This window comes from Furipterus horrens, unplaced genomic scaffold (genome assembly GCF_987537825.1).
Source record: "Furipterus horrens unplaced genomic scaffold, mFurHor1.1.pri manual_scaffold_17, whole genome shotgun sequence".
NCBI lineage: Eukaryota > Metazoa > Chordata > Mammalia > Chiroptera > Furipteridae > Furipterus > Furipterus horrens.
Window position 1 is genome coordinate 80,400,523 of NW_028327187.1, and position 14,126 is coordinate 80,414,648.

Consider the following 14,126-nt stretch of genomic DNA (forward strand, 5'->3'; position numbering starts at 1 on the left):
CTCATCTTGCCAAGTTCCCAGTAATAAAACCCATGATCCTTTTTCCATTCCTCACCTAGGGTTGGGCTGACAGCCCCTCTCCTCAGAACCAGAAAATCGGACTTCCCTACGATTGCAGAACAGAGAATCAAACAGATAGATCCTAGACTCTGACACTATTATTAATAACATTTGCCCCCATTTACTGAGCAGCGTGATGCTTACCAGGCCCTGTTCTCTCTTGGCCTGTGTACCACCGAGGTCTTATTCCCATCACTGCTAAGAGTTTTACTCCACAGTGCACGATCTTTTATGTGCAATTCCAAAGTCCCCACAGCTCTGGAAACTTGACAGTTTTTCCACAATTTGGCACCATTTGGTTACAAAACCTGACCTGACTGAATGAGGCACAATTTTCGCTCCTAACTTATTCCATTTATGTGAACATTCACGCCCTTGTTTGAGGAAATATTAACGTGCTTTTTAAAAACGGGGCAGCCTCCCCCTCCCCCACTGACTGTTAAGTAATATACCATGTATGCACTGGGGAAATTTTCCAAAATTCGAAATATTCCGAGTTCTGGAAACATACCTAGGTTTCACCAGGGCCTCGACTTAGTTTTTTTTTCAGCTAAGGAAACTAAGTCACTCCCTCCCAAAGGCAAGCTCCCCTAGGTTCTTAGATGAAGTAGCTCAGGGAGTATATGTATTCTAAAAGGGCAAGGGGTTTCGCCATTATCGTTCAAGGTACCCTGAAGTACCAAGCCTCAAAGGCTGGCATATCCGGAGATGAGGCGCCCCAGTGGCTGTGCTCCTGGTGGGGACTATCCACGGCGGGCGGGGCGAGGGGGCTTCCGGGGAGAGAGCATCTACCTTGTCCAGCCCCCTCAGGCCCCGCCCATTTCTGCTAAGCTCGGTGATTCACTCCCTCCTTCGCCTAGGGGCTCCCTTCCCGGCCAAACAGCGGGCTAGACGGCTGGGTGTGCAGTGTCCTCGAACCTGAGAGAAAGTGAGATCATCCGCACCCCTAGGGACTCTGGCCCACGCCATGGCGGATTCCGAGCGCTTCTCGGCCCCCGGCTGCTGGGCCGCCTGCACCAGCTTCGTGCGCACCCTCAAGGGAATTCTTCTGTTTGCTGAGATTGTGAGAGTCCCTGAACTGGCGGGTGGGCAAAGGCAGGGTGGAGTGGCTGGATCATGTGGAACCGGGCGGCCCTGGGGAGGCAGGTGTGTAGGCGGAGACGCTGGGTAGTGGGACAGTGTGGGGGGAGGGAGAAGTGGGTTAGTGGCAGAGGTCCGAAAACTGGGGCGCAGAGCGAGTCAGTGGGGTTTGGAGAAGGTGTTAGGGAGCTGCTGGGCCAAGGTATGAGGCCAGGGATCTATGGTGCATATGGGAGACGCCGTGGAGTTAGACCGCGTGGACTCATCCGTGGACTCATTGAAGGGGTTTCGGGACTGGGAGGTGGGGGGCATCCCGTGGCAGGGCGTGGCGCGGCCTGGGCAAAGACGGGCGGGCTGGCGGCGCGCCCAGGGGCGGGACCTGTTGAGGTGGAGCCTCGAGCTTGTCCGGCGGGGTAGGGTGCTCCGCCATTCTCCAGTTTTTTCTCGAACTACAGTGGTGGGGCGGGAGGTCCTTAGTTACCCGGGGCCTCGGTTTTCCGCCCCCCCCCTCAAGGTGAGCACCGCCTTTGAGTCACTTGTAAAAGGGGCACAATGCCTTTAATCGGAGCCTTGCCCCTCCGATGTCACTCTCACGGCTTCCCAAAGGGGTTGCCTGAGGAACTTCAAGTCCTGCCGCGTCAAGGCCTCAAGCTGGCTCCAGCAGTGCTCTCAACACACCTGGCGGGGCCACACCCTGCAGGCCGCCTCTATTTTAGAAGTGAAAGAGGGGGACCCAGGTGCCCAACTCTACCCCTTATTGGCTGGGTGACACTGGGCAAGTCATTTAACGTCTCTGTGTCTTTTCTCATCTATAAAATAAAGATACTAATAACAGTACCCAACATACTAGGTTGTTGGGATGATTAAGTGAATTAATACTTGTTCAGCTCTTAGAACAATATCTGAAACACAATGAGCACATGATAAGTGTTTAGCTATTATTATTAGTCATCTTCTCAGTCCTGGTAGGCATCTGAGTTTGAGATCCCTGATTTAACCCATCCCCACAGCCCCAGGAGTTGATGGAGGCCCCCTTTATCATATTGTCCTTCCAGATATTGTGCCTGGTGATTCTGATCTGCTTCATAGCCTCCACATCAGCATACTTCTCTCTGTCAGTGGTTGAGATGGTCCTTGCTGCTGTTTTCTTTGTCATCTACATGTGTGACCTGAACACCAGGATAAAGACCATCAACTGGCCTTGGAGTGTGAGAAAGGGGCCATAAATGGCTAGGCTAGGGAGGGGCCCTGGCAGTTGGGATTGTCCTGGGAACACTTGACACTGACTTCCGCTTTCTCCCTACCCATTACAGGATTTCCTCCGAGCCCTCATAGCATCCATTCTCTACCTGATCTTCTCCATTGTTGTCCTCGTTGAGAAAGGAAGCCACTCCAAAATCATCGCAGGGGTAAAGGCTGTGGAGGCAGCTCCAAAACACAGAAAGAGATTTGAGTATCTAGGGGCCATTTCTGTCTCTGCTTCTGGCAGAAAGCGTATGACCCACAGCAGGCCATACTTGTCCTCATTGTCTGCAGGAAAGTCTGGCCCAGGCCAGATCATCATTTGCTGAAAAGGGTCATCCCTTGCCTGACATGGGATCTTTGACAACACACTAGACTGCCATCTGTTAGAACTTTGTCTCAAATGTACACTGTGAATGGTGCCATCTGTATGTGGGGCCATCAAGTGGCTGCCCTATGTTGAGCAGTCCTAGGATAAGGGAGAGTGGAGGTAGAGTCCAGTTTCCTGACCTTTTGCTGGGGCTTTCTGGCTTCCCAACCTGGGGCTTTAGTCACTGTCCCTGCATGGGGCAGTCACTGGAGACAGTAGATACAAGGAGATATGAGGCTGAGTAGGCTGACCAGACTAATTTAACCATCTCACTTCCATCCCCACCCCCAGGTGATGGGCCTAATTGCTGCATGCCTCTTTGGCTTTGATGCCTATTTCACCTTCCCCTTGAGGCAGCAAAGACATACAGCAGCCCCTACTGGTAAGTGTGTGTGTCTGTGCAGGAGTGTGTTGTTGGGATTGAGAAGAGAAGGAAAGGGGTCTCCCAAGGACATGAGTGCCAGCTCTGTCCCTTATTGGTACTTATAGTTGTAGTGCCAATAAGTACCATAAGCCTCAGTATTTTTGTTTGTAAAATGGGCATATGGATCCAAACTGCTTTCTCTCTTTTCCTCACTTGCAGACCCTACAGATGGTCCGGTGTAGGTGAACTCCCTTCATTTCTCTCTGCAACCTGCAAATAATACTTCCATTGAAACGACTCCTCCCCAACCCTACAAAAACTTCTAGCCAATTCCCAGCCCCCTACTGAGGTAAAAGTGCCTTTATCAGGAAGTGCCTTTATCAGGAGAATTTCTCCTCCAGTCTGCCAATCAACCCTCCTGGGTGTGGCCACCTTTATGGGTGTGTCTAGTTTCCTCTTCTCAAGTATCCAAAAGCAGACACGTGTAGTGCCTGGACTATGCCCCCACCTAAGCCACAAAACGAGGGATAAGTGTGCCTCAGATATCACACTCCAGCCTCCAGGTTGTGGCCCACTCCGAATAACCTCAGCATGGAGGGGCGGTGGTTCTGTGGAGGGATAGATATAAATAAACAGATTGTTAGAATATATGGTAATGAATAAATTAATCCTTTGCTCAAATGTGGATAAATCTCAAGCATCAAGAGGGGGAACATTGGGAATGGGGGCAACTGGAGCAAGGAGATAAAGAAGCCAGGCCTGTTTTACACCAAATATTAAATTACTTCAATGGCACAAACAGGGAGGAAGGAAGGGGATTTATTCTCAAGTTAGCTACTGACTTGAGAATGGAGGAATGGAACCCCCCAGGACTGCTTTGCCTTCAAGCCACTATGCAGTTCTTGTCTCTGGCCTGGTGAGGCATCCCTGGACCTGAGTTCCCTGGGGTCAGTGGAGATGGAGAGTTGGGGGTGTCTGTTGCAGTGTCCTGAGCAGGAATGGGTCTGCACAGGTGCGGGGGCAGTGGGATGCGTTCCCCAAGGAAAAAGCCATCATCCTCTGAGGACTCAGAGCTGGAGCTGGAGGGTGAACTGGAGCAAGATTCTGAGTCTGACCCAGTTCCCAAGTCACACTGATGGTGGTGAAATCTGCCAGACTGGTGGCGGTGGCGGTAGTGATGATGGTGGCGGTGGTGACGTGTAGGGGCCTTGGGAGGGGGACTGCGAGGCCTACGGCGCTGGGCTGGAGGTGCACTCAGAGTCCTCCGAGGGCCTCCCTCAGACACCAGAGGGTCTCGAAAACTGACTCGAGGGGCACTCTGTCGACCAAAGGCACCATCTTCAGGCTCCAGCTGGCTCGGGGTTCCTGGGGGTGGCTCGGGGGCGCTGCGGAGCCCCAGCTCTGGCATAGAGTGTCGGTGAGGGGCCCCTCTCAGAAAATGGGTAGGCTCCTTGGGGCCTGCAGCAGGAAAGAGAGATGGAGGGAGTCTATATCTGACCCTTCCCAGAGGAGCCCTGTGGAAGGGCCTTCTCCTTTCCCCTTTCCCCTATCAGGACTGGGCAAGTGGGGTGGTGGTCGGAGAGGGGCAGCGAAGTGGGGAGTCTGGGAAATATGAGGCCTGGGACAGGCTCTGAATGGACGGGAGTGAGAAATTGGAATGCAAGAGGAGCAGGACTGGATCAGTGCAAGGGACGTGGCTTATGATGGAAGGGGCATGGCATAGGCTGGTACAGATTAGGTTTTTGATAGGGTAGAGGGTCAAGGGTTTGGAGAGAAGGAGGAGGAACTTGGGATTGGGCAAGTACAAGTTGAAGTAGGGGAGGGCCCTGTACAGAAGGGGGCAGAACCAGGGTTCACTGGGTGGAGGGGTGTATTTTGGGTGGAGATTAGGCCTGGAATGGTTTGGGAACAAGGCTAAGGATGCAGCAGGTGAAGGGCCCGGGTGCGAGTCACCTTGAGGGGCCTGGAGTTGGGGGGCGGGGAAGGACTTGGAGTGACTGGGCCAGACTCAAGGGTTAACTCACCAGGTTCTAGCTCCATGCTGGTGTCTTTGGTGGCGATCTCAGTCATCCCCTCCACAGCAGAGAACAACGCTGTGGAGGCTGTGAGTGGTGTGGAGACTGTGCCTGCACTCCAGCTGCGGCGGCCTGGCCCGGGAGTTGTGGGCTCGGACCCCAGGCTGCAGGCTCGAGAGCAGAAGATCAGGCCACGGCGTGGCAGGAAGGGACGGCCCAGCAGGGCTCGTCCACAACGACTACAGCAGAAGCAGCGGTCTGAGGCGTGCCAATGCTGGCCCTCATAAGTCATCTGGCCCTGGTCTAGACCTGCGGGGAGGACACTGTGAGAAGGGAAACTAAGGCAGAGCCCCCAGGCATGACCCACCCCTCCCAAATGGAGCTCTTCTCTGGAAAAGGGCAGGAATCTGAGGCAGGGTACCCTAAGATGCCCCCCCCCCCTTATAAAAGGGGCCTCTGCAGAAAGCAGGAAATTCAAGGCTTGGTCCTCACCATAGCATTCCTCACCCTTCTTGCTAGGAAACTGGCTGTTAAATGTTCCCTTCTCCCCCACTCTTTGTTTCCCAAGGTGCTCTCTCCCAGAGTGAGGGGTGTGTGTGTAAGCATATGACTCTAAGATGTGGGTCAGGCTTAGACATAAAAGGTGGCTTCAGGTGGAAGAAGAGTGGATTTAAAGAGCCCTGGGTGGTGGGGACGAGGCTTAGAAGGTAGGGCATGGCCTTGGTGGGAAAGGAATGGATCTTACAGAGTAGGGTATGGTTTAGAAAGTATGATGTACCTAGGCTAGCGATTTGCAACCTTTTTCACCTTATGGCTCACATAAACTAATTAGTGAAATTCTGTGGCACACCAAAAAATATATTTTTTGCCGATCTGACAAAAATAGGTATAATTTTTATTCATTCACATCTGAAGGCTATTGTTGTGTTGGCTGTTGTCATTTTCTTATTTGATAATCTAAGTGCCCCTGACTAGTCAGGTATTGCACATTTTAAAAATTCTTATGGCGCACCAGTGTGCCTGCCATGGCACAGCTGTTGAAAATCACTGTTCTAGGCCGATGGAGGAGAGTCTTAGAGAATGTGGTACAGCTTAAGAGCATTGGGGATACCACTAGGGGGAAAACTAAGGCAGAGCCTCCAGGCACATACCATCCGGAATGGGGCTAGGCTGAGAGGGTAGCCCTGGGGTGCTGGGAATTAGAGGTCACTCTGGAGGTGGGCCTAGATGTGTAGTGGTGCCTGTGCTGTGTAGGTGGGGTTTAGAAAATATGGCAGAATGGGGGATATTAGTGATGGAACTTGCAGTGAAGGGTATAGGGCTATAGTGCTTGGGCTAGACTGGAAATATCGTGGTAACAGTGAATGGAGCAGGGGAAAAGGGGGGAGAACAAGAGGAAGGGGGTCCTGTGGACCAACTGTTCATTCATCCCCCTGTCTAGTGCCAGGTTCACCCACCGATGTGCTCCCCACAGCCATCACAGTACTCTGCATGGCGGGCCTCGTAGCAGGTGCAGCAGTGAGGGCGGCTCTGACGCATGACATAGCGCTGCCCTCCTAGTGATGCTTCACACTCGAAGCAGCAGAAGTGTCCCATGTGCCAGTGCCGGCCCTCAGCCTCTGTGCACTCAGGGGAGAAGATGATCTGTGGGGTGCAGGCCGTCTGTGACCATCAGCAGGGCCTGCCCCTCGCCCTGCCCGCCCTCCTCTCCCACCCCTGGGCAGAGAGGCACACACCTCATCACAGGCTTGGCAGCGTGGGCGCAGGCGTTCGGCATGGTGACGGCCACAGTAGACCTTGCCAGCGTGGTAGAAGTAGATGAGATCCACCAGCAGCTCCCGGCACGTGGAGCACACAAAACACTGAGGGTGCCAGCAGACACCCAGGCCTGCTCGGCTGGCAAACACTGCAATGTCCCCACCTCCAATCTGCTTCCCACACTGCCAGATGATAAATAAACACTGTCACCTTCACCAAGATGGTTAGATGAGGATCAGCCAAGGTGTGTGTCATACTTGGGACTTCCCCATGGTGGACCTTTGTGACTGGCCTTACCCACGGGGTAACTTTGAGACAGGCACTGCCTACACGGGGGAAGGAAGTGCCTTAGAAACTGACTCTGCTCTTGTGGGAAACCTTAGAGACAGGCAGGCTCCACTCATTGTGGGTAGCCTTAACGGCAAGTCTTGCCCTTGGGAGGTTGATGAAACCATAGAAACAGGCCAGGCCCAGTGGGGTAACCTTAGAGACAGACCTCACCTAACAGTAGGATCTAAGGTCAGGCTCCACCTGTAATAGGGTTTGGAGACAAATTCCACCCACCACCAGGCTCTAGAGACAGGTCCTGCCACCGTGGGTGGGTCCTTAAGGACAAGCCTCAACCACAAGGGGAGCAGACAACAGCCTCCACTTCATGGAGGGTGGGAAACTAATAGAGAAGGTCCGCTGGGGCCTCCTTAGAGACCGACTACACTCAACAGTGGGGTCTGAGGGACAGGCCCCATCCACCAGGGAGTCCTGCACACCGACATCACTGGCCAGGAAGGCCTTAGACTCTAAGGCCATCCCTGACTAATAGTGGGGTTAGGGATATGGGACCTGACCCCCAGGGCTTGGAGCAAAGGCCCCACTCACTCTCCGAGGCCCTCCATGGCTCACCTCCTCACAGATGGCCCCAGTGATGGTCACGGGGAAGATGCGCACAGTACCACGCCCCAGATTCTCCCTTTTCCTCTGCTGGCTGAAGGCTCTGAGCTCTTTCTTCTCCTCCTCTTCCAGTGCCGTGCAGTACTGTGCCTGGGGTAGCGGAGGTTGTCCAGGCTCCTCCCCTGATGTCTGCTACCCTACCCCTCTTTCAAATTTCATCCATGCTCAAAAGTTTACTTCTAGGCCTTTGTACAGACAGGGCTTCCTGCCTGAAATACCCACCCCTGACTTCTCCCAAGTCCCAGCTATTGTTTTGCCAAGGAATTTTTCGATTGCCCCTGCCCTTCCAGACCTTTCACCTCAGATCAGCTCACCTCTGATCCTCCCCATTTCTTTCCAGTTTCCTGGCATTTGCCCAGGCTGCGCCCCCTACTTGGCATGCCCTTCCTGTCTTCTCTCTCCTCACCTCACTGTCATGTGGGGGCAGCTGGTGCAGCAGCTGTTTGATTCTGTATTTCTCCCCGGGACTGTTGACATAGGGGACCTTGTCCTCAGGGAGGCAGCTGAAAAACTGGTATACCTGGGAGGGTGTGGGGGATGGGAGAAAACAATTAAGATTAGGGATAATTGGAATGCAGTGGGATGGCGGTTCTCTACTTCTATGAGAAAAATTAAAGTCATCAGAAGGGAATACCTACTGACTCCCTTCATTTCTCCTTCCTACAGGCTGGATCATTTCTGTCACTTCCCAAACATGCCAGGAGTTCCCTCATGTCTTGGCTTCATTTTTCCTGACAGCAACTGCTCCACTTTTCTCCTTCCGTTTACAGAAAAGTTCCTCAGAAGAGTTGTGTGCACTCACTGGCTCCACTTCCTCTCCTCCCATTCTCTCTAGACCCCCACTCCAGTCAGCCTTCCTGCCCTTCCTCTAAAGCTGTTCCCGTCAGCGTCATTGATGATGCCCACATTGTTTAAGTCATTATTCAGGTCTAGGTCCTCATTCAACTTGACCCATCAGTAGCACTGGACACAGCTGATAGCCCTCTCTTCCTGGAAACACTGTGTTCCCTTGGCTTCCAGGACACCACACCTTCCTGGGTTTCCTTCTACCAAAAAACAAAACAAAACAAAACAAAACAAAACCCACCTATTTGTCTGTCCCTTCTCTATTCTTCTTTTGGTTCCTCCTCAAGTAACCAACACCTAAATGTGGGAGGGTCCTCAGGCTGAGTCCTTGGTCCTGTTGCCTGTCTCCCACTCCCTTGTCTCCCACTGTCTTGCGTCCCACTTCCTTGGGAATCACATCTAACCTCATGGCTATAAATATTATCTCATGGCTAATGCCTCACAAATGCTTGCCTCTAGCTCTATGATAGCTCTTTCCCTTGAGTTCCAAGCAATGTGACCACTCAGATGTCTAATGGTCATCTCAAACTTCAGATGCCAAAACCAAACTTATGCTTAGACCTCAAACATGTCCCTACCTTGGCCTGACCTGTATCAGTTAATCCATCCACCCTTAAGGTCATCTTTGGCTCCATTTCTCTTTCATACCCACAAGCAAATCCTCTCAGCTTTACTTTAAAAATATAACCAGAATCTGACCACCACTTACTATTTCCACTGCCAGTACCATCATCAGCCCCTTAAACTATTGAAGTAGCTTCCCTTTCACTGGTACCCTGCTTCCACCCTCACTTCTACAGTCTGTTCTATACTTGGCAGCCAGAGGGATCCCATTAAATCCTAAGACAACTCACATCCCTTCTTGCTCACAAATCTCTTATGGCTTCTCCCTCATTCAAAGTAGAAGTTCGAGTCTTTTCCATGCTCCTCCCCCTGCCACCTCTCTGACACCACCTCCAACCACTCTCCTTGTTGCTCACTTTGCTCCAGTCCCCTGGCCTTCTCACTGTTCCTCACACATGCCCAGCACACTCCTGCCTCAGGGCCTTTGCATCACCTAGTCCATTTGCCTGGATCTCTCTAACCTCAGATTTCTGCATGGGTTCCCTCTTCAACTCCTACAGGAAGCTCAAATATCATATTCTCACAGAGACTTACCTGGGTACCCTATTTACAATCCTAACATTTCTCTCCACCTCTCCTTGCTTTTTTATTCCATAGACCTTACACAATCTGACATATTTTTATATTGTATGTATACACACACACTCACACACACATATACATATATTTTGTGTTTTGTTCATTGTTGTGTTCTCGGTGCCTTAAACAGTGTCTGACATGCAGTAGGTGCTCAATAACTGTTGAATGAATTAATCAACGGAGTGCTAGGATAAGCCCTTAGGTAATGGGCAGAACAGGAGTGGTGAACAGAATCTGAGGAACTGGCCCAGTGACCACGCAGTGTTCCCTGCAAGTTTTTGGGGTCTGATTACCCCTAGATCACAGAGGGGTCAAAAACATAAGTGCAGTCTGACCACACACCCTAGTGTTGCCCCAGGAATAGGTTTCCACCTGAGTATATGTGTGTACACCCATTGGATAGCAACAGTGGGTGGTGCCTTCTGGTTACCTGCTCCGGCTTGAGACCAGGGGGAACCCAAGCATACTCTTCTGAAGCACAGCCCGAGTCATCATCAGAGATGGAGTGGTGCTGGAAGTCTGAGATTAGCCGACACATGATACGTTCGAGGTCCACAGGCACTGCATGCACTGCGTGCTCCTCCCGAGGGCATTTGCAATGCTGGCAGATCTTTCTGAGGGGGCCAGGATGAGGATCAATTACTAAAGGGTAGACCTCTTGGCCCCCTCAGCAGCCTAAGGAAGTCCAACTGAAGGGCAGGAACATGCAGATTATCACCATCAAAGGACTCTGAGCCTGAGGGCGGGGCTGAGAGGAGGTGGCACTGTGAGCCTGGGTGCAGGAGGTGAAAAGATGGGGCTGTGGGGTCTCAAGACTGGCCCATTATTTTCAGTTCTGGGACCTGGGCCTGAGATTGGAGTTATACATCTAGGGGCTTCCCCTCAGGACAGGCTCTGGACATTGTGGGGGAACTTTCTCTGGAGGTGGGCTCTAGCCTGTGCTGAGCCTCTGAACTTTCGGATAGGGCCCTATCCGTGGTATGTTATGGAATGTTTTGGGTACTGGGATCCAGTAGAAGGATAAGGCACAGGAATTTGGGAGAGGAGTTCCTAACTCAAGAAGGGGGCTGGAGGGTCAGTAGGCAGTGCTCAGAGCCCAGGATCGGGAGATAGGGCTGGGAGGGGTGAGGAAGACACTTCTGGGGCGGGGCTGTGTCATGGGTGGAGCTCTCCTGGGAACCGGACAATAGGGAATGAGTCAGGGGGCGGGGCTCTGAATCAGAGCAAAAGGCCCTTTTTCCGATTGAGCTTCCTCGGTGGACCACGTTCAAGCCTAGCGGTGTGGCCTAAGTCTCTCGGGGAATCTGAGGGCCGAGCACTGACGAACGGGAGGCCCTGGAATAGTCACCTACCTCCAGCCATGCAGGAGGAAGCCAGGGCACTGCTCCCTACAGGAGTTGCAGGGCTGGCCACGGTCTGTGTCTTCTGCTTCTGGAGGCTGTAGCGAGGGGTGGGGCAGACACGGGACAAGGCCAGGCGCGGAGGTGGAGAGGGAGAAGTCAACGCCCTCCTCTCCACTCCAGAGCCCGAGACCACACGCTGGGGCCTGTCTTACCAGGGCACCGCTGGGCAGGCTGGGACAGCACCCAGAGCTCGGGGAAAGGAACATAACAGTGATAGAGGTGGGACAGCTGGGGCCACCTCCCTCTTTGCTCTCTTTTCAGGGAATTCCCCTTTCCAGGCCAGGCTCCAACTCGCCTCACCCAGCCGGGACACCCCACCCCCACCCCGCCCCAAGCTTCTGACTCCTCCAGGCCTCAAACACCTCCCCCAGAACTTAAAAGTACTCTCCTCACTCAGAGCTCAGAGTCCCTAATCTGGGTTTCTCCCCCGAGGCTTCTCTCTCGGCCTCTTCTCCACCCATGAGGCCAGCAGCACTCCAGTTCTACGGGGTAGGAGTCTGATACCTCATCTTTACCTGAGATCCACGCATGAACCCCTCCCCCAAATCCTGGTTTCACCCAAGGAGCTAGAGATCCTCCTCCAGGACCTTAGGAGGCCCCTGATCCATTCAGAAACCCTGCCCCAAGAAGCCTTGGCCCTTAACCCCTCATATCCTAGGGCTACTCACTCCTCTGGGCTACCAAACCAAGACTCCATTTAGAGACCCTCCTATCTAGGAAGTCAAAGGTTCCCTGCTCAACTGGAAGCCTAGAATCCCTCTTATCCCAAATTCCAATCCCTCCACCCTCAGTATTCCAGCACCCCACGAGTGTAGAACCTCACCCTTCCGTTCACCTTTCCCCAATGTACATGGGGAGGTCTCTTCCCTCAGAAGCTCGAAAGGGCCCTGCTCAATCCAGTAACTCAAGACCCAGTCTTTTGACCCTCAGAATCCCTCCCCATAAAGCACACGAGAGGGGAGAACAACAGGTCCTTGAGGTGCTGATAGAGGCGTGAGGAGGTGAGGTGATTAGGGAGAGTGAGCCACCCGATCTTCACGTTCCTTTATCCATACGCTTCCAGCAGCCCCAGCCCCTTTGGTTTGGGAATTCTAGGGATGGAAATTCCCAAACCCTCTGTGGAGTGTCTCCTCGCTATCCCTATCCCTATCCCCTGCCCACTCTCCAAGGCCTCTGATCCCTGATGCTGCCCGGAGTCTCGCTCACCGCGCGCCCGGAGCGGCGCCTCCGGGACCCACGCACGAACATGGCGCGCCCGGGCAGGGTCAAGACGGACCAGGTCAGGAGAATGAAATCCTCGCGGCCGTCAGGCCACCGCGCGTCCTGCCAGGAAGCTCTGTTCCGTAAACCTGACACCGGCGGGGGAGGAGCGTGCCACGCAGCGCCCGCTCCTGGGCCTGCTGTCTCTCCCGGGCCAAGGCGCCCCCTGCCTAGAGGTGAAGGGCACGCAGTCCAGGAGCGCTGTGTGGGAGAGCTCCCATCCTACCCTATTGCCGCGCACCCCAGAGCCCCAAGGGCCACGTGACCTCTCACAGAACATTCTAGGGCTTGATAACTCTGTAGTGAAGGAAGGGCGACTTGGAAGGGGCGATCTGACTGCAAGGCGCGGTGCACTAGGGTACTTGTATTAGCGCTTTGAGTCCATTTATCTCGGATGCTTATTTGGGGAAGGGGTTAAAGCCACCTTTTGGCCTCTCCCCCACTGGTGGTATTCCTAAGGACTCTTTATCCTCGATGAATGATGTAAAAATGGTCCCAACTCGATCGCAGTCCTAGTTGGTGTTCCCTCGCCCCCATCAGAGAGCTAGATCTTATACACTCCCACAGGTCCCCGCTCCCATCCCTTCAGAGCAAGGATTATTTGAGATTTATGAGGAGAAAGTTGAAGTCATTGCCTAGGTTCCCATGCCCTTTTCCCCTCTCCCTCCACATCCTTACAGGCCCAGTTGTCATGCCCCCCTAAATCCTGAGGTCTAATAGTCTTCCTTCTCCTGCTCCGATTTCTCTCTCTTTCTTGTTAGATATCCCTTTCCCTGAGCTCAGTTCCAGAGCTGAGAGTCTCCCTTTCGTGTTCTCAGGCTTTTCTGTGCTTCAGGGCTGGAAGGAAGGGGTCCCAGGCCCGCAGTCAGAATTTGGGCGCCGGGCCGGGGTCTCTAATTAAGCGCAGCGGAGGCGGCGGTCAGCCAATCCTTTCATCACAGGCTCCAGGTATTTCCCGGCCCCCCTCCCGCCCCATTACGCACGCCCCAGTCATTTTCCACCTCTGCTTGCTCTAGGGAGGAGCCGGGGAGGGGTTAAAAGGAATGAATGAATGAAATCACTCCGGCGCCCCGCCTCCCAGCCTTGCAGCTATATCAGTCTCCCGGTTTTCCAAATGGAGGGGAAGCAATGAAATGAAGAGACAGCGGGGTCTGAAGAATACGAGGGGTGTGGTAGAGGGAAGCCTCCCTGTGAAGTATGGGGTCCTATTCGAACCCCTTGAAGATTTGAGGACAGGTCGGGGAAAGCACATAGCTAAGGGACCAGAATTAGAACTGAACCTTTGAAAGATGGGGCTTTCTGTGGCCAGTAGTAGGGCATTGGGCAGGGCTACTCAGAGCACGACTTAGGTTTCGTCACTGTTAGAAGTGCCTAAAATGGTGGACTGATTTGAACAGCGTCCAGCAGGTCGGGACGGAACTTCATCTCGCCTTGTCTCTCTCTCTCCCTCTGTGTCCCCCCAAAAGACACAATGAGAAGTCTGAGCCGGAGATACTAGTTGGTTGAGGAGTTTATTTAGGAGAGGATAATTAATCATATTTGTTCTTCCTCTGGGAGGGAGTCTTCCAACAATACCA

At 53.2% G+C, this 14,126-nt stretch overlaps 2 protein-coding genes across 6 annotated transcripts; one reads left to right on the forward strand and one right to left on the reverse strand.

The window, feature by feature from the left end:
• The first annotated feature begins 889 nt into the window (after nt 1–889).
• Nucleotides 890–9,928, forward strand: PLP2 (proteolipid protein 2). Of its 4 annotated transcripts, none has more exons than XM_090265309.1 (5): nt 890–988; nt 2,196–2,348; nt 2,454–2,549; nt 3,044–3,134; nt 8,504–9,921. In XM_090265309.1, exons 2-5 carry the CDS (start codon nt 2,268–2,270, stop codon nt 8,707–8,709), a joined length of 474 nt encoding a protein of 157 aa, XP_090121435.1. In that variant the 5' UTR covers nt 890–988; nt 2,196–2,267; the 3' UTR covers nt 8,710–9,921. The 4 variants fall into 4 exon arrangements, with proteins under 4 accessions (XP_090121435.1, XP_090121433.1, XP_090121434.1 ...); XM_090265307.1 differs by having other exon boundaries at nt 890–1,123; nt 8,504–9,911; XM_090265310.1 differs by lacking the exon at nt 8,504–9,921 and adding an exon at nt 3,336–3,481 and having other exon boundaries at nt 894–1,123.
• Nucleotides 3,920–12,609, reverse strand: PRICKLE3 (prickle planar cell polarity protein 3). Of its 2 annotated transcripts, XM_090265306.1 has the most exons (9): nt 12,496–12,609; nt 11,239–11,324; nt 10,317–10,500; nt 8,244–8,357; nt 7,790–7,927; nt 6,868–7,071; nt 6,589–6,775; nt 5,141–5,440; nt 3,920–4,574 (listed from the first exon to the last, which is right to left on the reverse strand). In XM_090265306.1, exons 1-9 carry the CDS (start codon nt 12,535–12,537, stop codon nt 4,000–4,002), a joined length of 1,830 nt encoding a protein of 609 aa, XP_090121432.1. In that variant the 5' UTR covers nt 12,538–12,609; the 3' UTR covers nt 3,920–3,999. The 2 variants fall into 2 exon arrangements, with proteins under 2 accessions (XP_090121432.1, XP_090121431.1); XM_090265305.1 differs by lacking the exon at nt 12,496–12,609 and having other exon boundaries at nt 11,239–11,585.
• Between the last annotated feature and the right edge of the window lie 1,517 nt (nt 12,610–14,126).

Excerpts from the sequence above, each read along its gene's own strand:
- PLP2 (XM_090265307.1), top strand. The coding sequence starts at position 1,028 with ATGGCGGATTCCGAGCGCTTCTCGGCCCCCGGCTGCTGGGCCGCCTGC. Across the intron at positions 1,124-2,195 it reads TTCTTCTGTTTGCTGAGATT|ATATTGTGCCTGGTGATTCT; the intron begins GTGAGAGTCCCT and ends TTGTCCTTCCAG. Across the intron at positions 2,349-2,453 it reads CCATCAACTGGCCTTGGAGT|GATTTCCTCCGAGCCCTCAT; the intron begins GTGAGAAAGGGG and ends TACCCATTACAG.
- PRICKLE3 (XM_090265305.1), bottom strand. The coding sequence starts at position 11,495 with ATGTTCCTTTCCCCGAGCTCTGGGTGCTGTCCCAGCCTGCCCAGCGGT. Across the intron at positions 8,358-10,316 it reads CTGGTCTCAAGCCGGAGCAG|GTATACCAGTTTTTCAGCTG; the intron begins GTAACCAGAAGG and ends ACACCCTCCCAG. Across the intron at positions 7,928-8,243 it reads TGCCCCCACATGACAGTGAG|GCACAGTACTGCACGGCACT; the intron begins GTGAGGAGAGAG and ends CCGCTACCCCAG.